The sequence below is a fragment of the Saccostrea echinata genome, unplaced genomic scaffold, assembly GCF_033153115.1.
Source record: "Saccostrea echinata isolate AGI-Se365-2 ecotype Australia unplaced genomic scaffold, CSIRO_AGI_Sech_v1 ptg000054l, whole genome shotgun sequence".
Classification (NCBI taxonomy): Eukaryota; Metazoa; Mollusca; class Bivalvia; order Ostreida; family Ostreidae; genus Saccostrea; species Saccostrea echinata.
The window spans coordinates 66888364-66913475 of NW_026889803.1; the positions used below are offsets into that span (position 1 = coordinate 66888364).

Sequence of the window (25112 nt, forward strand, 5' to 3'; positions counted from 1 at the left end):
TTAAAAGAAAGCGAGTAAAATGCAAGACAAATAAAACAATAACAAAGACGGCGGCGGCACATTGTTGGGTTTAACTTTACCGTCCCTTTCATTTAAAAGCTGATGAAACTATCTTTTTTCTTTTATCATGTACAAGCTTATCTTTTAAAAAGATAGGTGAGCTAGCACTGTAGCTATTATAAACCACAGAATTAGATATCTGAATTATTGGATTTATATGCTGAATCGATTAAGGGGACGATCATTTGATTCTGAGGAGGGGGGGGGGGGGTCTGGCAAAATCTTTCGAGTCAGATTATTTATTTTCATGCCAGTCAAGGACAGATTATTTATTTTCAAGATGATCAAGGACATATTATTTATTTTCTTCTTAATCGAAAAAGTTTGACAAAAAAGAGGGACGGGGGGGGGGGGGGGTTAAGTAGTAATAGTCAATGACAGATTATTTATTTTCTTGCCGGTCGTGGAAAGACAGTTATTTATTTCCAACTTTTTTGAGGACAGATTATTTATTTCCAAAATCTTTCACCCCCCCCCCCCTTCAGAATCAAAGGGTCGTCCCTAATTATTAATAGGAAAACACAGTGGTACACTGGAGGTAGTGTTGGGGGGATGTGTCTTAATTCAGAATGGTGAATGTATCAGCTATTCAGTGTTTAATACAGAATATTCATCAGACTATTTATAAAAAAGGCTATTGTTGGATTAAATTCGGGATACTGTGCTTTAAGCATTCTGTAGTTTACTGTAATTTCAATTTTGAAGTGAAAAATAAGAGATAAGTAGAACCAATGAACAGCTAGTTTAAAAACAGTCCAGCGTGGTACTGTTTTGTAGCAATCGCATCCTTTCGGGCCTTTCCCGGCAAGCTCGGAAAACATATCCGAGGCTGTTATTCCGAGCTTGCCGGAAAGATCCAGGAAGATTGTTAAAAATAGCTATTTTTTTTAATTATAATTTTAGAAATTATAATTGATCTGTACAATTTTGGCATTTACTGTTACCTTTTGAACGTTTATTTAAGATTAGACAACAAAACGCGAAACTTCAGATCATATGTATTTTGAGATTAAAAAACGAAATTGACAATTTATCTACAACTAGTATTCCCAGAATGCCCTACCATGAAGTCGAGCACACATCTCGAATTATTGTTAGCTCGAGAGCGCCAGCAATAACAATCGGATCATTACTCGGGCTTTTCCGTCAAAAAAGGAAAAATGAGAAATTAAAGAATTATAATTATATCAGTGCTACTGCATTGTATCAATCGCTTCTCGTGTCTTTCCGACATACTCTGAAAGATTTCCTGGGTTTGTTTCTGAGCTTGCCGGAATTATCTAGGAAGGTAGTATACATGGTTAGCTTTAAGGAAAGCTAGGTTTTACCAGTTGATCTCTACAATCTTGGCATTATATGACCCAAATTTTCTTGTACTTTTAATCATAGGTTAGACAATAAATTAAGAAATTCAGAATTCGGACCATATCAATTTTTTATGATAAAACGAAATTATCATTGTACAGTCTATCTTCAGTAGTTTTCCCAGAATGCCCGACCGTGAAGCCGAGCATGCGTATTCCAGAAATATAGACTAACGTAGTTGCTAGCGCTCGAGAGCGCTAGCAATAAATGTTGGTGCATGTGCTCCATGATAAATATTTACAAACAATAAATATTTCGAAATGAAGGGATAGAGTCATTATTTAGATGAACACGGGAGGCAAGTTAAAAATATGTTCTACATCGAATGTGTTTTAGTACAAGTTGCTCAGATCTATAGATTTTGTAAACAAAGATGGCGGAAGACTTCGCGAATTTACTCGCACAGGGTATAGAAAAACGCGTTTTATATGCTGGAAAAGGTGGACAAACATCATATGAAGATGGAACAAAGGTAAAAAAAAAATGGATACATTCTTAAAAGTACAATGATTACGTTTACTTTTCTGTGAAGGTGAATAGTCATCGATTCAAATATGCAGTTCTCAGATCAGACATCAACAGCTGATCAACTGATTCCCATTCTATAAAAGATTTAGCAATTATTCCAGTATTTGATTGACAATACTCTGTTACTTGTTCGGCATAATATTTTTTATACCTTGGATTTTTACCCATTTTTTTTCTATCCATGAAAAGCTAATTAATTACAATAGTCTAAATAGATCTATGACTTAAAATTATGGAAGTGTCTATCGGCACGACGGTCGTGCCGATTATTTTCGTTATTCGCACGATGGTCGTGCGAATGCGTTCTATTTCCATTAGTGAACTCTTCAAAATTAGACGCGCGTTTGGTCGTTTGAATGGGACAGCATGGCGTTGCGAATAATACAAAACATGCCAATCTCAATCCAGTTTTAAATGTTAAATGTATTTGTCATTCCAATTAAAGAATAGAAGAACTAAAAGACATATGTAAGAGAGCGAGAACCCTAAATTTATCATCCATTAATAAAAAATACGGCATTTCCGAGGCATGTGTATTGTATTTAGATGTACCATACGATAAACCGATAAATAGATACAAACGATCAACAATAGATATAAATTGATATCGTTGTCATTCCTACTCTTGATGTATATAAAGTCCACAACAATAAAATATTTCATTTGCATTTTCTTAGGAATTGTTCATCGACATTCAACATATTGTTTACATGTTTATGTTTGTCCCAGAAATCCTGCGAGATTTGTACATTTTCCGACTTTTTCACAAAAGAGCGCACTAAGAAGTATAACTCTTCCATAGTGGAAATAGAACGTATTACAATTCCTATCCGCACGACACAGGAGAGATAACTCTTACATTATATACATTAACAACTATTCACCAAAAATATAATCCTAGGAAAAAGGGATGCACCTAATACACACATGTAGAACTAATTATAACATTCAGTTAAGCAAAATTTGCTTACGTTAAATTTTCTTCGTGAATCGTCGTGACACAGTGTAATAAGAATTTAATTTTTTATTCGTCCTTTATATCATCTCTTGGGTACATGTAACGTACTTCTAACGTTATTTTGATTGGAAATATAAAAAAATTATAGCTATTTATTTTCTATAATTTTCTTTCGTTTTTGTGGTGTTTATATTCTCTTTCCATAATTTTCCATTTTTCTGGATGGCTTAATAATCTCTCTCTCTCTCCTTCCAGTATACTGTACACAGGCACTTGTTTCGTATACGGGACACCCCTACTTATTTTTACCACAAGGTACCTAACTCAATTTCAGGCACCCCTGCTTAAAGTTCGTATTTTTTCATATATTATCAATCATTAACCTACTTTAAAATGACATCGTACGCTTTTTTCTTGTCAAATTAATCGTTTCGGATTTCACTGGTCGATCCTGTTTATTGTAAACCGCTCATTTCTTCCTCGAAAATTATCTCGATACAAAATAAGACTATGAATGGGATACATAGACTTCCGGTTGGGTTATAAATGAAGGATAAAACCAGAGACCTCGGAAAGGAATACTCGTAAGTCTCTGGACTTGTGATTCCGTGCATGGAAATGTGACCCTGTGGAAAAAAATATCGTTTACATTACTTCACACAGATATTATGAAATGATTAAAATATTCTGTCATATTTTCCCTATTTATTTTATTGAAAAATAATTTTTTAATTTAAATAGTAAATCGATTAATTTCTAATATATTCATAGAGGATGATTTTTTAGTAAATTTATGCAATATTACATGTATATTCTTTGATAGTGAACATATATAAAGCTTCGTCTAAATGTTTTCTTATTTAAGTACGTTGATCAAACTTGTTTGGAGTTTTTCAAACAATACACTGTGGAACCATTTAAATTCATTCAAAAATTCTTCAAAATCAATATGATACAATATAATCCATGTTCATGAAAGAAAAGACAAAAGACACTGAATTTAATTTCAGAGAAGTAAATATAAGTATTTAAAAAAAAAAAGCATGAGATAGATTCACATTTAGTTTACTTTATTACAATACTGAGACCGTAGTCTTAGATTCCGATATAATAATTCATGTGTAAATGTATCATAGGACACAGATTTCCAATTATTTCGCTATAATATATTCCTTCATAACATAGAAATGAATTTAAAGAATTTGACTGCCTCAGCTCACCTGACATATGGCACAGAGCTAGAACAATTCCAGTCTAAAAATATTCTGATTCTCAGGAAAATTTGTAGTGTACAAGCCATGCTGAGACACTTCAAATAACCCCTACACTGCACATATTTCAAATTCCCTTAAAATTTGAGAAGCAGGTGAAAAAGCCTTCTTTATACCCTTCCTAAAAGCAAAGATTCCAATATTGTAATTTAAAAAAAAAAAAAATCCAGACATTTTTTTCTATCTAATATCAACTCATTCCACCCCATATACATTCCAGAGGATTTTAAAGAAAGAACCCTCTATTATTTTTAATGGCACTACTTGCACAAAATGGGATAAATTAACCGTCAGTGTCGGACTGTCGAGAAGCCTTTTTTTTCCCTAATATATAAAATTGAAATTTTGAAAAAGGCCGTTGTTTTTCTTTTTGAAAAATCGTAATCATAATTATACCGTGGCAAAGACTCTAGCCTTTGGATAAGCAGAGACATATAATAATTACATCTCTGGAATAAGCTAGGAATTTTTGAAGAGTAAGCATGGTAAGGGATAATTTCACTTTATGTGTCTGTCTAATATGTAAAATTCTACATACAATACCAAAACACCGAGTAAAAATTTATTTATATAAATAAAGTATATACATATATAAATAATATAAAGTTATAAACCAAAAAAAAATTGTTTCAAAGTTTGTTGTGCGAATAGCCTCCGTAATTAGCATGACCATCGGGTGGATAACTTCTGTAATCGGCACGACCTTGGTGCGGATAACACCGGTAATTAGCACGACCGTCGTGCGGATAGCCTCGGCCTAAAATTATGTGTAAAGTTCACATGTATTTGCAATGACTTTTATTCTTTTAAATAACTTTTTATCCTTTATATTTAATTTATTTTCTAGTGTTAAAGAATAAAGTTTCATGACCTTGAATTTGGAGTTTGACCTAATTTTGAAAAACTTAAAGTCATATATTGCATATTTTTTGATAAGTTCAGGTAACAAAATTAGAAAGATCTTTCTATTTGTTTTATAACTTTATATAAAGATAGGACTTTCCTGTAAATTACACAATTTAAATCAATTGCGTTTCAAAGATATTAAAAATTTAAAACAATAACCATGATAACCGATTTATTTACGGACTCCACATTTAAATAACAGACAAATTTAAAGTCAGTTTAACTTTAGAAATGTGAGGTTATTCAAGCTCAAAATCAGTGAAAGTTTTAATTTGAACGTAAATAACTTATATCATGTATATTTACACTCAATCTCCTATTATTGTTTATGCCAGATATGCCATACATAGCTTTAAACCTAGCTGCCATATGGGGGATCAGTGTTTCACAAACACATCTTGCTTATTTCTGTAAAAGAACATTGTCCTCTGTTTCAATGCTTTTTTTTTTTTTTAAATTTTTGACTAAAATTTTAAATAAATATGACATACACTGAAATTACCTGAAACTAGACAAAGGTAAATAGGCCACATGCCTAAATAAAGCCAGGTTTTGTATGTACAAGATACAAGATACGTTATTTACCATCAAGGGTATTTCAGCATATATAAATGTACAATTTAAACATTTTACTACAAAATTGATTTTTTTTTAGAGATATACTCACTATAACTTGCATCAGTTAAAAAAAGTAGAGGAAATTTATATATTTTGTTTACCACATTAAGTTAAGAAAATACTGTAAATTACACAATTGAAAATGAACGGGTTATAAAGATGTCAAATTATAGTTATTTACTTTCTTGCCAGGAAAGTAATGCCTTTATTTAAAGCATCATGTGACACCGTCGCTACTTTAGATTGATAAACAAAAATGGTGTCAAGAAAACGAGGTAGGCCGTTTGGTATACAAATAATATCTTTTAAAACAACCAGTATTAACCATCTACTCTGTAATGACAGATATTGACCTTTTATTTATAATCATAGTCAAAATGCAACATACCTTGTCGTCTATGATTTCCCACAGACATGCATGTCTATATACTGTTTGCACAGTTCCTTGAATGGTTGGTGCTAGGGCTTTAATCTTTCACATGTATATTCCTTGTGACAAGACCTTCCATTTTGGACCATTAATTAGCTCACCTCGACGAAGTCGAGATGAGCTTATGCTATACCCCCGGCGTCGGCGTCGGCGTCGGTGTCGGCGTCGGCGTTAGCGTCGGCGTCCCAGGTTAAAGTTTTAGGAGCAAGTCCCATTCCCAAGTAACTATAAGCCCTACCTGGACCAAACTTGCATGGATGATGCATCTAGGGATGGACACTACCAAACTTGCTTCGGATGCTGGATCTGACCTAGATTTTCCAGATGAGTGACCAGGTTAAAGTTTTAGGAGCAGGTCCATTCCCAAGTAACTATAAGCCCTACCTGGATCAAACTTGCATGGATGATGCATCTAGGGATGGACACTACCACACTTACTTCGGATGCTGGATCTGACCTAGATTTTCTGGATGAGTGACCAGGTTAAAGTTTTAGGAGCAGGTCCATTCCCAAGTAACTATAAGCCCTACCTGGACCAAACTTGCATGGATGATGCATCTAGGGATGGACATGGCCACACTTACTTTGGATGCTGGATCTGACCTAGATTTTCCGGATGAGTGACCAGGTTAAAGTTTTAGGAGCAGGTCCATTCCCAAGTAACTATAAGCCCTACCTTGACCAAACTTGCATGGATGATGCATCTAGGGATGGACACTACCACACTTGCTTCGGATGCTGGATCTGACCTAGATTTTCCGGATGAGTGACCAGGTTAAAGTTTTAGGAGTAGGTCCATTCCCAAGAAACTATAAGCTCTACCTTGACCAAACTTGCATGGATGATGCATCTAGGGATGGACATGGCCACACTTACTTCGGATGCTGGATCTGACCTAGATTTTCCGGATGAGTGACCAGGTTAAAGTTTTAGGAGCAGGTCCATTCCCAAGTAACTATAAGCCCTACCTGGACCAAACTTGCATGGATGATGCATCTAGGGATGGACACTACCACACTTGCTTCGGATGCTGGATCTGACCTAGATTTTCCAGATGAATGACCAGGTTAAATTTAAGGAGCAGGTCCATTCCCAAGTAACTATAAGCCCTACCCGGACCAAACTTGCATGGATGATGCATCCAGGGATGGACACTACCACACTTGCTTCGGATGCTGGATCTGACCTAGATTTTCCACATGAGTGAATTTTAGCCATATTTTAACCAAATTAGCATGGATGATGTATCTAGGGATGGACACTTCCAGACTTGCTTTGGATTCTGAATCTGACGTACATTTTCCAGATGAGTGACCAGGGTAATTTTTTTGGAGTAGCTATATAATATTATGGCCTGTTATGATTAAACTTGCATAGATGGTGCATCTAAGGATGAAAACTTCCAGACTTGGATTGGATGTTGGAACTGACCAAAATTTTCTTGATTACTTAACAGGTCAAAAGTTTTTTGAGCAGGTCTATAATTAAATCAAACTTGCGTGGATATTGATCTTGGGATGTACCCTAACTAGAAAAAAAATATGATGTGAAATTTGCCTTACATGTAGATAACATTCGTCGAGGTGAGCTTCGTAATCTTTGATTACCTATGTTTTTGACATTTGACCTTGACCTTGGAGTTTGACCTCTTTTGAAAACCTTTAACCTTGGCCATAACCTTTGAATGGTTGGTGCTAGAGCTTTCATCTTTCACAGGTGTATTCCTTGTGACAAGACCTTTCTTTGGGTACCAACATTTTTGATCTCTTGACCATAAGGGGGCATTAGTGTTTCACAAACACATCTTGTTATTATATATTTGAAAATAGTGACTAAAAATGATATATCAACTTGTAGATTAATTTCTGAATTTTTAATAATTGAATGTGTTCTCTTTGAATTTCTGTTTCTCATAACTTTTTTTCCAAAGGTAATGCATTTAGCGTTAAGAAATAAAATAATTATAAATTAAACAAATAATTATTTTGAATAAAACTTTTTATTTCATTTCTCAGTTCTTTTTTCCAGCTATATTTTCATTTCCGTACAGAAATTTGCGATGAAGAAAACACAGTTCTTGATGACAGTCATAAGTATAATAAACCAATGGAAATTATTCTCGGGAAGAAATTCAAACTGGAAGTTTGGGAAACTTGTTTACGAACAATGAGATTAAATGAAGTGGCCTGCTTCACTGTCGAAAAGTCAGTAAGTGTCATAATCATATTTTGTCCAGCTTTATTTTGCTATAAAAAATGTAACCAGAAGGTTGTTTTCAAACATTAAAACAATGGTTTTAAATTCAAGGTCATTTAAACTGAGGTCATGATGGCACAAAAAACATATTCTTTTATGTGGTCAATCAGATGCCAATTTTAAACATCCCAAGCTCAGATGATTCTTGGTTTTACTTTTTTTTTTGCCAAAAAAGCAAAATATAATTTACTTTTAGATGAAAGGTCAAGGTCATATATGGGTCCTGATATCTTATGCTAAATCTAATAGATTAAAAAAAAAAGGGTTCATTTTCAGACATACATATTTGCCACAAGACAATTTCACTTTAAGGTCAAAGGTCATGAATGAACCTAGGATGACACAACCATGTGTCTTATTTCATAAACATGGGTAAAAGGATAGCTAAGACAAGATTATATGAGAAATTATAATGATTGAAATGAAAAATTCAGGGTAAAACGGTCAAAGGAGGCATAATTAGTAGAATTAATCAGGGGTTGAAATTTTCCTGGAAAACCCACTAGCCCAGGGACTACTGATCAGTAAAAAATTACTAGCCCAAACCTCAAACTAACTAGCCCAATTTTTTTTATGCAAAATGAAAACATAGCAAGTTAAATTAAAGTTTCAAATGCTGTGGTGACAGAAACAAATTATACTACAATGTAGTTCTCACTCAAAAGAAACCAGTCTACATAGAAAAGCAAAAGTAAACTGACGAGAATTTTTTTTCCGTTATGCTAGTCCAACGGACTATCATTACATTTAAATTAGCTAGCCCGAGTCTTTAAATGACCAGGCATCGGGCTACCGTATATTTCAATCCCTGTCAATAAAAGTCAAAGGATCTGTTTTTTTTTTAAAATGACATCTTTATTTTTACTTTCAGCACATATCTGTATGAATCTTTATATTTTTTTTCAGCACACATCTGTATGACATCTTTATTTTTACTTTCAGCATACTTCCGTATATCCAGTGGTGTCTAAGACATTAAGGGAATATTATGGAGAGAAGAAAGCTCACAGTCACAATGATAGCGGCCATTGTTGTGGAATGATGATGGCTGAACATGGAGTGGGGTTCGATGACCTAAATGAACTCATGAAGAACCCTAAACAGCTAAGGTTTATATTAGGTTTGTTTGTCTCTTACACATTTACAGAGAGACCTTTATATAAACTGAGATTCTTTTAATACTGTACCGGGTATTTGTTGATTCATATTTGACAATTGACCATATATGATAACTGGTATAGGCCATTATATATCACCAAATTCAAACTTTAAGAAACTTAACATTCTGTTCCTCACCAGAAAATGATATATTTGTAGACTTCAAATCAGTAAATATTTGCTATAATGTCACCAGAAAAAAAAAGCATTAAGGAAAATATATTCAAAATTTCAATGATCTTGAGAGAGAACCTATTTTGTTTGTTATTTTGTTAGGAAAATATATGGAGGACAGGTCTGCCCAGATTACATAGTTTGATAGAACTGTGTAGAATGATAATATAAGTGTCATATATCAATAAGGATCCAGGCCACTCTATGAAATCTTACACTCTGTGCAATCTGTAGGTAAAATTGAACAATTTTGTGCCTTGCTCCTTACGAAAAAAGGAAATCCCCAAAATTTGTGATATAGAGTCAAAAATACCAGGTCATTTTTTCCTTTTCAAGATATATTTTTATTTGTGATTTCTTCTATTTAATGTGATATTGTGCACACACAAGTTTGATAGAATTTCAAAATTTTATGATTATTGGGCAAAAACATGCCTTCAAGAATGCCAATATGTCATTACCACATAACCCTGGTAGTCAAACTATACCTTACAGCATAGCACTCCACTGAAGCTGGGATGGGAATCTTATTTCATGCATGACTATACACTATTTATTTCATACTGTGAAATCACTTATTTTTATGGGGGTTAAATTTTCATTGTTTTCTTGGTACAGTCAAACCTCATTATCTTGAACTCAAGGGGTTGATGAAAAACTTTGAGATATCCAGATATTTGAAAGAATAAGTGGTTGGGACTTACAAATCACTTCATATCCATGGTGTTCGAGATATCAGTGTTCAAGAAACCAAAGTTCAACTATATAAAGAAACCAACAAATTCTCTCCTCCAGGAAATATTTAAATTTCAAACCGTGTTTCTCAGTCATCTTCAACCACAAAATGAAATACCGACAATTTTTGATTTCTCAAACCACAAAAAAATAAGTGATTTTACTGTAACTAGTATACTCCTTTTTTTTTAAATCATACTAGTATATTATAATATATGGAGCAAGAATTTTCCTCATAAGATATCAGATAAATTTTACTCAATATTCTTTTAAATTAATATGAGGATAATTTTTTACCAAGTTAATTTGTTTTATTTCTAGAATTGGTAAAAGTAGAGAGACCAGAAGAGTATGAAAAGGATTCGTGGACATTAACAGACGAAGAAAAGTTACAGAGAATCCCTGTCCTGAAGGAACAAGGCAACAAGTTCTTCTTAGAGAAGAAGTACCCAGAAGCAGCAGAGAAATATTTTGAGGCTTTGAGTTTCTTAGAACAACTGGTGCTCAAGTAAGGAAACAATTCTTCACTTCAGGCTATAGGAAGGTGCTCAAGTAAGGAGACATTTCTTAGTTCCAGTTAGAGTGATTGGTGCTGAAGTAAGGAGACATTTCTTATTTTCTGGTCAGAGTAGCTCAAGTAAGGAGACATTTCTTATTTTTGGTTAGAGTTACTGTTGCCAGTGTTTAAAACTCACAGTAGAATTAGATAGACATGCAGGGCTGACCGCTTGTGAAAGTTGTCAGCCCTGCCAAAACTCTACTAGCACGAGAAAATAAAAGTCTTTTATAAAGTTCTTTTTAGCGATAATGTGAATGGGGCACGGTCACCATAAATTCCATCCCAAATCTATAGGCTGTCAAATTCTACCCCTTAGCTTGTTACACTTAGTTACCGACATTATAAGTTGGTTTGAGAGATGTTTATCAAATATATGAATTTCAACTTATGGCAAATTTTAAACATCCAGCTGGGCGTTGATACATACAAATCTGTTCGTCCGCAGCAAAATTTGTGCGTCTCGGGCAGTTGGGCGCATGGTTATTTCAAATACTGTTGTTGCTGAAGTAAGGAGACATTTCTTATTTTGTGGTTTGAGTGACTGGTGCTAAAGTAAGAAGACATTTCTTATTTTCTGGTCAGAATAGCTGGTGCTGAAATAAGGAGACATTTCTTATTTTCTGGTCAGAGTAGCTGGCACTCAAGTAAGGAGACATTTCTTATTATCTGGTCAGAGTAGCTGGCACTCAAGTAAGGAGACATTTCTTATTTTCTGGTCAGAGTAGCTGGAACTCAAGTAAGGAGACATTTCTTATTTTCTGGTCAGAGTAGCTGGTGCTGAAGTAAGGAGACATTTCTTATTTTCTGGTCAGAGTAGCTGGCACTCAAGTAAGGAGACATTTCTTATTTTCTGGTCAGAGTAGCTGGTGCTGAAGTAAGGAGACATTTCTTATTTTCTGGTCAGAGTAGCTGGCACTCAAGTAAGGAGACATTTCTTTTTTTCTGGTCAGAGTGACTGGAGCTGAAGTAAGGAGACATTTCTTATTTTCTGGTCAGAGTAGCTGGTACTCAAGTAAGGAGACATTTCTAAGGTTGAAGTTGAGATATTTCATAATCATCTTGTTAGAATATATACTGTATCTTGTGGTTTAAGATTAAGAAAGATATTAAGTTGTTCATGTTCTTGTCCTTTGATTTTGTAATAATTAACGTTTCATTTTTTTAATTGAAATAATTTACAAATAATTTATCATATTATGTGACAAAGAATCTCCTGTCATATGATCACAGTTTCAGCAGTTTTCAGACAAAGCAAACTGTATATTTTCAGATCCCCAAGAAATACCACATACTAGTCATAACTAGTGAAAAAATTCTAAAATGATGAATGATCATAAAATTGACCAATTTCAACTGGTTCTCACAAGAATGTATAAAAATTAGTTCTATTGTAGAAAAAAATGATGTTACAAATATCAAAAAGATAATCATTAGGTACTATATGTGACTAAATCTATTCATTCTTTGCATTGTGTGAGGAAACAAGATTTTAATTACTGGTTACTATCCTTGAAAAACAGGAATGACAAATCAATATCTTCTGTCATTGTTGTGTTTCAATGTTTATGATTTAGATTTCTTTCCTGTTTGTAGAGAAAAACCTGAAGAACCAGAATGGAACTCTCTAGAAGATATGAAGACCCCTTTCTTATTAAATTATGCTCAGTGTAAATTATTCTTAAAAGACTTTTACCCTGTAATAGAACACACCTCAACTGTACTGAAAAGGGAACCAGGTAATATTGGACTTCATAAATATGCAATATTACAAGCTTGAAGCCATGCCAATATTTTTTGATACCGACTAGTTCACAGTTATTGAATTTAAATGATTAATTTTCATGATTCGTTTATATAATTTCTTAAGTATAGATCCATTTTTCAACCATAAAATCATGGTCAAATATCATACCATGATCAAATATCGTAACATTAACCTTTTCATAATCTTAACATTACTTGTCAAATTTGGCAGTGGTTTTAGCTTAAAGTGGGGCATTGTGCTAATAAAAACCAAAAAAAAAAACCCCATGTTTCTAGTTAATCTTTTTTGCCTTTACATGTGAGAGAGAATGAGGATTATTAGCTGAGTTGTTATTTTTCTTTCAGAAAATGTGAAAGCATTGTTTCGCAGAGCCAAGGCACATGTTGGAGCCTGGAATCCCCTGGAGGCCCGAGAGGACTTCAGCAAGGTCATGACCCTTGACCCTTCCCTATCAACGGCAGTCCAGAAAGAATTAAAAAACTTAGAGGAATTGCAAAAGCAAAAAGACAGTGAAGATAGAAATAAACTAAAAGGACTTTTTAGTTAATAAAGTTAATTGTTGTTAAATGTTTAAAATTTTTAAATTCTTTATGTGTATTTAAATTATTTCCCTGTTAAGGTGCTTTATATGAATTGTTTTATTTTAAATTCATCACTTTACTTAATTTACCAATTCAGCATTATGGTAATAACCTTATTAATAAATGAATCATCTTTGAATTTTTTTATGCATCTTGAAAAAAAATATTAAAGATTTTTACTCTGTCATTCATATTTTTAGATTCAGAACTCTTGTTCACTAGTAAAATAAAATTATACTCAAGAATTTGAGAGTCACAGTTCTTAGTCAAGCATTGCTCTGCTTTTTTGTGATATGCACTGTTTGGTGGTAAAACTTTAGACCTCAAGGTACCTGCCCCATTCAGTAAAACTTAACCTCCGTGAAATGTCTGTGTAGTTATTAATCTCTAGTCACCAGTCCTGACAGGATACATTTTTCGTTATGGAGGACGAATCTGTCACCACTGCCTGTACACGTGTATAGGATCAGATGAATTGTGAAGATTTTTTGGATACTGTTCATGGAGTGCATTTATACCAGGGAGAGTTGATGTTTATTAATTGTTTTATTTTCATGATTGATTCTGCCTTTGTTATTGAAAATGATAAATTATTTCAAAATGATACATTTTACATGGTTCTGTTAAACTTGACTAAACCTAGTATAAATATAGACTGCTGTTTTAATTCATTTTGAATTACGCCAATTTTCTCAAGAGAAAGAGTATATAAGTATTAGAGGCAATTTTATGAGTTGTAATACCCAAATGCATTACCTTAATTACCTATTAGACTTTACTAGTATGTGTACCAGGGCTGCACTGTATAAAATTTAAAGCTTACTCTTTTTTCAATCTATGTACCCATGTGGGTTTTAGTGCTCTAGATTCAATATCAGTCTTTTTAGCAAGGTTGAGGATCCATGTATCAACGTCTTTGATTTTGATGAGTTTTTGTCTAACTGCTCATTTTTCTTTGTGTGTAAGATTTCATTGGATTCAGATCTGGGTTGTTTTTGGGCATTAAACATGTGACAAGTTCTCAATTTTTTCTGTAATATATGTTTTGAATTTCATTAACCATTGCCTTGTCATACTCCATCATTGAAACCAAAGAAATTGTATTAAAATGTAGCTTCCCCTTGTTAATTGTAGTCCTGTATTTGTGAAACCCAAAGGATAGAGGTGATTTTGGACATTATGTTGTAGTAGGTGATTTTGTTGTCTTTTACATAAATACACAATGATATTTCTTATTTTTTTTATCGTCAAAATTGTCTCAAAAGTGTATAATAATTATGACTATCAAAGGTTTGGATTATTCAAAATAAGTAACAAATATGTTCTTTGATGTTTGCTACAGCTTGTTTGTTTAAATGGTGTTGAAGTTGTACATTATGATGATTACTATTGTTTGATTTGAGTCAAGCAAATATTTGAATAAACATTCAAGCAAGCTCTGTCTTGTCGTACACATCCAGACTCTTTTCTTGTTCTAAAGAGCTACAGATCAGTCAGAAACTAGAATATATGATTCTCTACAGATATTCCCTACACTGCATCCATATTACTTTTCAATTGTAAACAAACCCTACAATGCGTATTAACCATCGAAAACCAAATCCTCCAGAGTGTTCTTATTCCTTCTATTTTCCCGACTATATTCTTGTTGGACACCTCATTATTGGTGTTATAAATATAGTTAAAAATGAAGACCTGAAAGATATCATTTTTAAAAGTCCGAAATTTACTGAGCCCTGATTTTTCAAATGGCAACATAATTTTATTTCTTAGCGTTTTAGAAGTATATTATAAAACCTTGCTAGAAATTTTAAATGCAGAGCACATACTATCTATTTTTCCGTTTTCAGTAAACAGGAAGTGACATATTTGGGTGAATTAAAAAATAATGACCACCAAATTGAAATTTTTTGATAAAATTCAACTACCCATAACATGTTTTTCACTTCTATCATTATATACATGCATTCTAGTCAAAATTCCCGAAGTTGCAATAGAATAGACAATTGGATAAAAAAGTTTCAGAATTTTTATTAGTAAAACTTTATTTGAAAAAAGAAAATATCACTACATCCTTAAAGACTTTCTTAAATACATAATCAAAAGAAAGTATAGTTTAAATTTATGCTTCAAAACAGTATCAGGGAAATAAATGTCTAGTTATGAACCTTGAGTTTCTTCATTTGTATATGAGAAAAAAAATTGGCTTTTTGATTGCTTTTTTTACATTGTTTTTTCAATTCTGGTTTGAAAAGTTTTAACATGAAAGAAATATGAAACAATAAAATCCCACAGATCACTTTCTTGTCCATTTCAGTCAATTCTTTAAATCTAAGCCAAAAAGAATTTTGATGTACAAATTTCTTATAAAATATACTAGATTTAGAAGTGACCCTATTTTACATTATTGTGTTGCACTCCTGACATCTAATATGTATTTTATTTAACTTTTTAAAAAAAATTATAACACTCAATAACCCATTCCTAGTTTGTAAATCAGTTTGTCTTTTTGATATTTTTTTTTTTTTTTATCATTTACGGCAAGTTTTTCATATTTTTTTTTAAGACTTCAAAACATGATTATTTGCAGTGTGTAATATATATACATTGTATTTAAACAAATGTGTTAATGTGATGAAATTTTTCTCTGAATTGACTGTAAAATGTCTGTAATAAGTTGATAGACATAATGTTTTGAACAAATAGTATCGAACATTTTTTTTCAATTTATTTTTAAGTAAAGGTAGATGAAGATCATTGATAATTATAAAACAGTTTTGTTGCACTCCTGACTGCAGTAAAATTAAAAATTAAAACGATAGAACACAAAAATTCATAAAGTGTTGGCAACATCAAGTGGTAAAGAAATTGTGCAATATTTATAGTCCAATACTTTACGAGTATAATTAAAACACATGAAAGTATTAGAAGATAAATTATATTTTATAGTATATTTTCCTTCAGAGGACAAACACTGTAAGCAACTGAGGTCAACTAGAAACATTCTACTGATCAATTTTTCTATATATTTATTCATTTTTGATTAGCAATAATTCTATCATATTTGTTGCACCCCTGACCAAGAGCATGGGAGTCTTTAAAGTAAATCATATACGGTACCAATTTTGATGCACCAGATCCGCATTTCGACAAATTATGTCTCTTCAGTGATGCGCATGCCAAAAATTTGGAAATCCGAAATATTTATATGAAAAGAAAAAAAAAACAAACTTTGAAGAGCTGAAAAAAGGGGGTGCCAAAGACTGGAGCCAAATACATCGAAGGACTAGAGCTATGCATGAGGGAAATAATCCTTAATTTTGAAAAAAAAATTCTGATTTTTACCACAGGAATTAAATATATATCCCTATTTTCAAGCTAGTACCGAAGTACTTGGGTACTTAAAGTAGAATTGTGAAGCGAAAATTACACCAGAACTTGTTCTGTTGTTTTAGTGAAGTTGAGGTGGAATTACTTGAATTTTATGACAATTTTTCAGTATGTTTATTTTTTTTACATTCATAAAAAAAAATCAAAGAGAAGATAAAAACACATCTGAATTGTTAAAATTGAAAAAGAGAAGGATTTTTGCAATAAAACTGTCAATAATTTAGTACTAAATTTTCAAATAGATCATTATTAATTCAAGAGTATATCTTAGCATGAATAGGAATCTTTTCATCACATAACTTGAATCTTTATTAAAATACTCCTGACCACAGAAATATAGATCAGAAACACAGACAGACCCTTTAATTGATAAAACTATTTGGTAAAAATGTTCTTTCTGTCTTTATTTTGCAAAATAAAAAAACAGAGAATCATATACTGATAAAAGTTTTTTTCATGATGGGGAGCAAATCATCAAATGTTGCACTCTTGACATTGTTGGGCATGCACAGATACTTGACTCTCATTAATGCTGCTTGTGATTTATATAACAGTTTTAAGTTTTAAATTGTATATTAGTAGTTATTTTACACTTTGAAAATTCTTTTTTGACTTAATTGTCTTTCAGATTTTTAAAATCGATGATTTGTTTTGACAACACTACATTTTTTCTGTTGCACGCCTGACATGGTTTAACATTTTTTTTTCAACATCAGCCATGACCACAACTTAGTAAAACAAAAGTTGCTAAAGCCTACATTTAAAGCTGAATACTTTGCATATTATCAGAAAAGTCTTTTTTTCCAACACAAACCATTATTATTTATTTCACAGATCTTCAAAAAATATTGAATTTTTAAAATGTTACAAAAAGGTGTTGCACTCCTGACATTTTTGGCATCATTTTTGAGCACAACCTTTTTGTGAATTGAGATATCAATGAGATATCTGGCAGGTATTTAGACACTAGCTAAAGACATATGCTGAGACATAGACATTTATTCCCATTGCCTGTATTTGTAATGACATGTCTTTGCTTAATTTTTTTTAATTAACCCATTTATGGTTCCAGCTGATAATGCTTATAATGATATAGTCTTTGTTTGTAACGCTCAGATTTTTAACTGCATTTTAGAAGGTCACAGTCCTAACCCTACATCTGGAACCTAGCTTAAACCCAATGTTCCATTTCAAAGGATGGAATTCTTCAGAGTCACGTTTCAGTTTTCATACTGTTAACGTTCCAGACAACGGGAGTAAATCTGATTTACCGCACCTTTACTAGTTTCTAAAAGTTCCTAAAAATCCTTACAAAGAGGGTATAGTAAATACTTTACCAAGCCTCTATCTTTACTCCTCGCAAAAATATTAACTATCGTGAAGGAGAAACTTCAGACGGACAGTTGGGTACATGATATGAAAGAAGTGGTATAAATCTGGATTCTTAAAACCCTCAAAGAACTTTTTAGAAAATTTTAAATCAAAAATGTTTTCTTCCTCTCTAGAATCAACAACATGAAGGCATACATGACTTTTCAACACTTTATACAACCATTCATTAAGATAAATGAAAGACTTGGCTTTTTAACATCAAAGACACCTGCTTTTTCAATTAAAATGGAACTCGAAAATTATCATTTGATTGCTTATCTACAAATTTACTTTGTTAAAAGTCATTCTAATTCTACACATTAGTACTCTGAAGATGCTGGAGCTTCTTAATGACAACATCTGTGTAGTCCTTGAAGACCAGGTATTCCAACAATCTGTGTACACTAGTTGTGTTCTTTTATTAATTTTTTTATATTCTTATGAAGTAGAATTTATTCAGAAACTTCTACATGAGAATAAAACTTCTTCCTGTGGCTTTCAATTCGACATTTAGATACTAGTTTTATCTATAAACAAAAGTTGCTTTCATTTTTTTGTCGACTCGATATAACCAAGTGAACTCAATATAAGGGACAACACAGAGTGCTACACATCTGTTTCATATCTAGGGATATTTTATTGACATTAATTTTTCTTTCATTGATTTATTTTGGCTGATCTTGAGCCCCAGATTCTCTCTCTCTCTTCTTCTTCTTCTAGCTTGTCGGTCTTTTCTTTCATATATTGTTGTGTGGCTTACTAAACTGACATCGTCTACAAAGTCAATGTCTTTCCAATGCAGTAGTAAATTTTGTGTATTCCTCGTGATTTCCGTGTCATTCAACGTTAATATATACCAGGTGGGGACATTAATGGTGATAAAACACATCCTTGATGTACACTTGTTGTTATCAGAAACCAGTTTGAAGTTGATTTTTTATACCGTATGGAACATTTGAATCCTTCATACATTTCTTTTTATGAATTATCATTTTTATTTTTAGATGATGGAATAATCTCAAGCTTTCTGACTGGTTGAAATCCAAAATTGTAGAAATCATACTAAGTTATACGATATACGAAACCTTTCTCAGAAAACAGCAATAATTGTATAATGGTATATTCCAAACCTTCCCATTATTTTCCAGAGCGTAATACAATGTATACTTTCAAATGCCTTCCCAAAGTCAACAAAGTTTATACAAGGATGATATCCATTTAAGACTATTTTCAGTGATGTAACGTAAGCAGAATGTATTATTAATACACGATCTATTTTTTCTTAACCCACTTTGTTGTTCCTTAAGATGCTCTTGCTCTTTCATTCTATGGAGTAAAACCCTACAGAGAATCAGTAGTAGTGTGATAGCATTCCAGTTGTTTCCTTGTGTTAGGTACCCTTTCTTTGGAGGTTTCACAATGATACCTTCTTTCCATTGTTCAGGTATTTTCTATTCTTCCCAGATCTTAGCAAGTGCCTAGAAGACTACGATTAATATCTTTACTTTCTTTATCATTTCAGCTTTGATATTGTTTCGTTCTTCTTGTTGTGTTTCTTAAAGATCTTCAGATTTCCTCCTTTTTTCTGAACAGTACTGTCTACATTATGTATATCTACTAGTAACTGGATGTTCAAAACTGAGACAGAATATTGACAAAAAAGTTAAAGTTACAGGGCTTTCTCCAGTCTCATTTAAAGTAAGCATTTCGCTAATCCTATGGTCGTTAACATGACTTTGTTTGCAGTTACATGTACAACCCATCCTTAGGTCGTATTTTGGTTGACATGTTTCATACCTATTGTTAGGCTATTGTTTTTTTTTTTTTTTATTGTTTTTTACTTACCTTGTCATTGGTCATTTGCAAAATTACTTTGTCAAAAAACAATCTGATTGTTCACACAAGTACTCTGAAGTTGACATTAAAAAGATGCTCGGGTTTCTGATTGACAATATCTATGTGGTTTTTGGAGATCAGGTCTTCCAACAATCTATTGGAATTTCCATGGGTACCAATTGCGCCCCGTTATTAGCAGACCTATTTTTGTATTCATATGAGGCAGAATTTGTTAAAAAAATCTTTTACGAGAAAAGAAGAAAACACTTGCTGTGGCCTTCAACTCGACATTTAGATATATCGACGACGTATTGTTAACAATGGTTATTTCCATTTTTATGTCGACACGATATATCCCGCTGAGCTTGAACTAAAAGATACCACAGAGTCTGACACATCTGTTTCATATTTGGATATTTTACTTGAAAAAGACGTTAATGGTAATCTTACAACAAAGCTTTATGATAAACGTGATGACTTTAACTTTTCAATCGTCAACTTCCCTTACTTATGCAGCAATATACCCTTATCACCTGCATACGGAGTTTATATCTCTCAGTTGATTCGATACGCTAGAGCATGCTCTAAGTATGAACAATTTCTAAAACGAGGTAAGTTATTGACAAACAAGACGATGAAACAAGAATATCAGCAGTCTCGTTTAAAGTCATCATTTCGTAAGTTCTATGGTCGATACAATGACCTAGTCAGCAAATACAATCTATCAATAAGTCAAATGCTGACTGACTTTTTTCATACTAATTGTTAGGCCATTATTTACACAATGAATTGTCGACGGATTTTTCCGTTATTTGCCGATCATGACAAGGAGCACACGGCGGGTGTGACCGGTCGTCAGGGGTGCTCACTCCTCCATGGTACTTGATCCCACCTCTGGTGTTTTAGAGGTCCATGTTTGTTCTGCTCCTATTTTGTAATGTTTAATGGACTTTTGAGTTCGAATACTGTTCGTTATCTCCACATATTTTCTTCTGATTTTGACTACGGATTTCTCCGTTTACCTTTGGAATACAGAGAGCTCACGGTGGGTTTGAACAGTCGACAGAGGATACTTAATCTTCCTAGGTGTTTCCAGAGGTCGTGTTTTTTTGTTCTGTTCACGTTTCATGTGTCGCCCGCGTGGCGCACTGGCTAGAGCGTCTGTTCTAGAGTCGCGGCGTGAGGAGTTGATCCTTACGTCACGGGTTCGAATCCCACTGTGGGACGTGGAGACTGGTCCTTCGGATGAGACCGTATAAACCGAGGTCCCGTGTCGCAGTAGGTGCTGGCACGAAAAAGATCCCTCACTGCTCAATGGCCGTAAGTGCCGAGTATAGGACAAAATTTGCAGCTCTCCACCGGCAAGTGGTGGCGTCTCCATATGAGTGAAAAATTCTCGAGAGGGACGTTAAACAACATACAAACAAAAAAAAAAGTTTCATGTTGTTGACGGGACATATGTAATTGATCATAGTTCGTTATCTTCACCCATTTCATTGAAAAAAAAAAGAAGTGGAGAGATGTCTACCCCCTACCTCTCCGGATCCTCGGCTTTTGCGGGTAAAGGAGCAGTGGCCTCTTTTGTTTCAATCATTGATCAGAATTTTTCACAGCTACTTTTATAGCAACATATTTTAGAAATCAGTATTTTAATTTTATAAAAATATGAGGTTATATGAGATATTTCCTCTATGGATAGGTCAACCAGTTCACTAGACACGGAATCAATTGCTACAGCGCAGAGAGGAAAGTACGTCAAACAACTTTATTGGAGGATGCAATTATGTTCTTAGTTTTAGTCCATGTTTGGATATCAAAATTGTGGTGAAAATTGAAATATCTAGCATCATTTAATGATCGCATATTATTCATTGTAACAATGTCTGATGAAAGAAACTCCAATTTGCTAAAAACGAAGTTATTGATTCGTGAAGAGAACTTGACCACAGCGTCAACTGGTAATACTACTAGTACCCCAGGATCCTTCTCTAGAACTGGTGTGGTTTCTCCAGAACCTCGCACATGGGAAGATGGGGTTACTAAAGGGCCCCAGAAAATGCTTATATACCAACAAGGTAAGTTGTGTTAAATTTTGAGTTATACACAGAGCTGTACTTTACCTGGATTTCTTATTACTTTAAACGCCACCTATATACTAATTTGCTTGTATATTTTGGCAAAATTACAATGTTAAGATAGATCCGTAAAAGAAAATGAAATTTTAAACAGTTGTACATAATTTCAATTGCAATTTTCATTTCATTTTCAGCCATTTTTGATTGTGGTTGATTACGATTTTTCGGTTTTATAGCAGATAACGGGCAAATATGGGCAATAATAGGGTGTGCGTTGACCATTGGAAACATAATTGCAGCATTGGTTATCTACACATACAAGCGAAGGTAGAGAGAGAGAGAGAGAGAGAGAGAGAGAGAGAGAGAGAGAATGTCATCGAAGCTTGATATAAACATTTCAAAATAAAACTTCAATACCAGGAAACAATTTATTTATGATAAAGTACATAGCTTTATAAATGCTGCAAATTCCAAATGAACAAGAAAATGTACATATCATAAATTGTTGCAATTAGCATGAGTCAAACATCACAAAGACAACTTCATTATTATCTTTATTATATTGATGAAATGCTTTTTACAAAATATTTCATTATAAGTCAGAGGATGATGAAATAATTTGATATTACTTCCTTACAGGAAACGGAGACTTAGACAAAGGGGGCGTACTCGAGATGCTGGCAGAGTTCCAAGTGATTCCCATTATACATTGCCCACTAATCCAGACCCGCACTATCTTCAGATTATGGACAACCCAGAAGGTAGAAAGAAAATGCCCACTCTAACATAATGTATTTTTTACGTTTTCATTTTTCTGACGTATTTTCCGAATTTAAGTGTAAATAATTGAACTAATTAGAGTTCAAAATCACTTTGATGCAATAATAAAAAAAATCGAGTGATCATTTCCGAGTTCCATGAAAGATACTTTGAGAGACACTTTGCGATTTCTCTTTCAGTATGTACTTGAAAATATACACCTCAAAGTATCCTTAAATTTAAAATGTTTAAAGTTTCTTTGCAAATAGGAACACTTTGATCGAGATACCATTATACCAAAGAGCAATTTTTTGCTTCTCAAAGTCACCATTTAGAAAAAATCTGGAACTTAAAAGCAACTTTCAGATGATACAGCTAAAAATATATGAATCAAAGAATATTGAAGGACTAATGGCATCTGGTGTAATTAATATTGATACTTTTGTAGGTACCTCAGCCAGAAAGAGACATGATTTGGACGACGGAGGTTACATCACAGCAATAGAACGGAACTCTGAGAAGAATTCTGGATACACAGATATTGTACATTTCTCCAGCAGTCAACGATCTAACTCCTACCAAGAAATCACTGAAGTGAGCGAGCTATCCCTATCCTCTCATTCGCCAGTTCATGGTACGCGCAGTTTGGATCCGCCGATGCGTATACACAAGAGACGAGACAAATATCTTGTCAATATCAACATTCCGTCGGACTCGATAGAGGAAAGTGTCAGACAAAGCTACGTCTTGTCGCCAGAGCTGATGGATGAGGAACTTTCTGAGTCCTTAACAAACTTTTCCAAGTATTTCACTTCCTTAAGTGTCAAGAAAAAGAAAGAAAGCTCAAACTGTGAGAAAGGTGAAGAAAGTACAACAAATGATGACATTATAGATGACGGGAACGAAATCAAAGAAAATAAGATGAAAGACACGGAGGATAAATCCTCATCTTCGTGTTTACAAAGCTATGATAAGGACACCATCGATCACGAGAATACCACCAGCGCTAGAGAATCTCAAAAGGGAGTAAAGAATTGTGATGGAAAAATGCCTCTTTTCAATGACTTGAAACTCAAGGGACAAAATAGTTCTAGTGTTATATCGCAGGAGTTGCCGATGGAGATACCCGTAGAACAACAAAGTGCCTCTCACATTAAGCGTCAGGATCAGACTACATCAGACGAGGAGCCACCAACCCGTGCTTCTGCCAACTTTGACCAGTCCTCAGTATCAAGTAGAGAAAACCTATATCATGAGAAAGTTAGCAAGGTGTCTCTACCAAACACAGAATGTCTTGAAAACAGAACGACATTGAAAGACAGAGACAAAATTGACAACAAAGATAGCGATCAGGCTTACGCCTTTCCTTCTCGAAACGAGAAAGTTTGGTGTAAGGAACCCGGTGGAATTAACGACAACTTGCTATTGAAGAAGAGCCGAGGTTTGATGTTGGCGCCAATGACTTCGTTTAACAGTGATCACTCTCTGAACAATTACATCCGGAAGAATGGCATTCTTCTTCCGGTAAAGACCGCAGCAGACGATAGTTCAGTAGCTGACAAGTCATACAAAAGAGATACCCTATAATGTGTTGATTAGTGTGTTAACCATGAATTCGTGTACTAGCATATGTAAAAACCGTCTAAAGTTTGAATAAAAAGGGCTACTGCTGTTTCTGCAGTGTCTAGCTTATAAACACAGAGTTTTAGGACGTCATACGTTCCCATATAGGCATTTGAAATCATTATACAGTGCCATTATTTTTTCAAAAAAAAAAAAAAAAAAAAAAAGAAAAAAAAAAAGAAAAGAAAAATAGATGACACCTAAACGATTTTGATTCAAAGATGAGGATGATTATAGTGCAACACATTGAATACGATTTTGCAATGAAACGGTGACTATGACTGCATAGTTTAAGCGATATTGAAATGAAGAACTGTCCTGTTTTCTTGTTTAAGTATTTCGTCCCCTTTCATCGTCCTGTTATCATATGCGGTTGTCTTATTGTGTCATTGTTTAAGTCCTGTTTCTCTCTCGTTTAATCGTGTATGATTGTCACATTGTACCATCATATCATCATAATTTATAATCGTTACAATGGCATTATCATAACCTCGAACTAAGATCCAGTTGTATGATGTTGGGATAAATGAATTGTTTGGATATTATGTATGAACTAAGATCTAGTTGTGTGATATTGGGATAAATGAATTGCTTGGATATTATGTAGGAACTAAGATCCAGTTGTATGATGTTGGGATAAGTGAATTGTTTGAATATTATGAATGAACTAAGATCCAGTTGTACGCTGTTTGGA

General features: G+C 33.5%; 2 protein-coding genes across 2 annotated transcripts; both read left to right on the forward strand.

Annotated features, from left to right (window-relative positions):
• The first annotated feature begins 1798 nt into the window (after positions 1-1798).
• On the forward strand, positions 1799-13545 carry LOC133206253 (AH receptor-interacting protein-like). Its single transcript, XM_061342201.1, has 6 exons — positions 1799-1897; positions 8165-8344; positions 9335-9512; positions 10781-10967; positions 12612-12754; positions 13128-13545. The coding sequence occupies exons 1-6, from the start codon at positions 1799-1801 to the stop codon at positions 13328-13330; spliced, it is 990 nt and encodes a 329-aa protein (XP_061198185.1). The 3' UTR covers positions 13331-13545.
• An 8295-nt stretch (positions 13546-21840) lies between these two features.
• Positions 21841-24406, forward strand: LOC133205114 (uncharacterized). The gene is made up of 4 exons (XM_061340857.1): positions 21841-22036; positions 22276-22363; positions 22676-22797; positions 23244-24406. Exons 1-4 carry the CDS (start codon positions 21841-21843, stop codon positions 24380-24382), a joined length of 1545 nt encoding a protein of 514 aa, XP_061196841.1. The 3' UTR covers positions 24383-24406.
• The last annotated feature ends 706 nt before the right edge of the window (positions 24407-25112 follow it).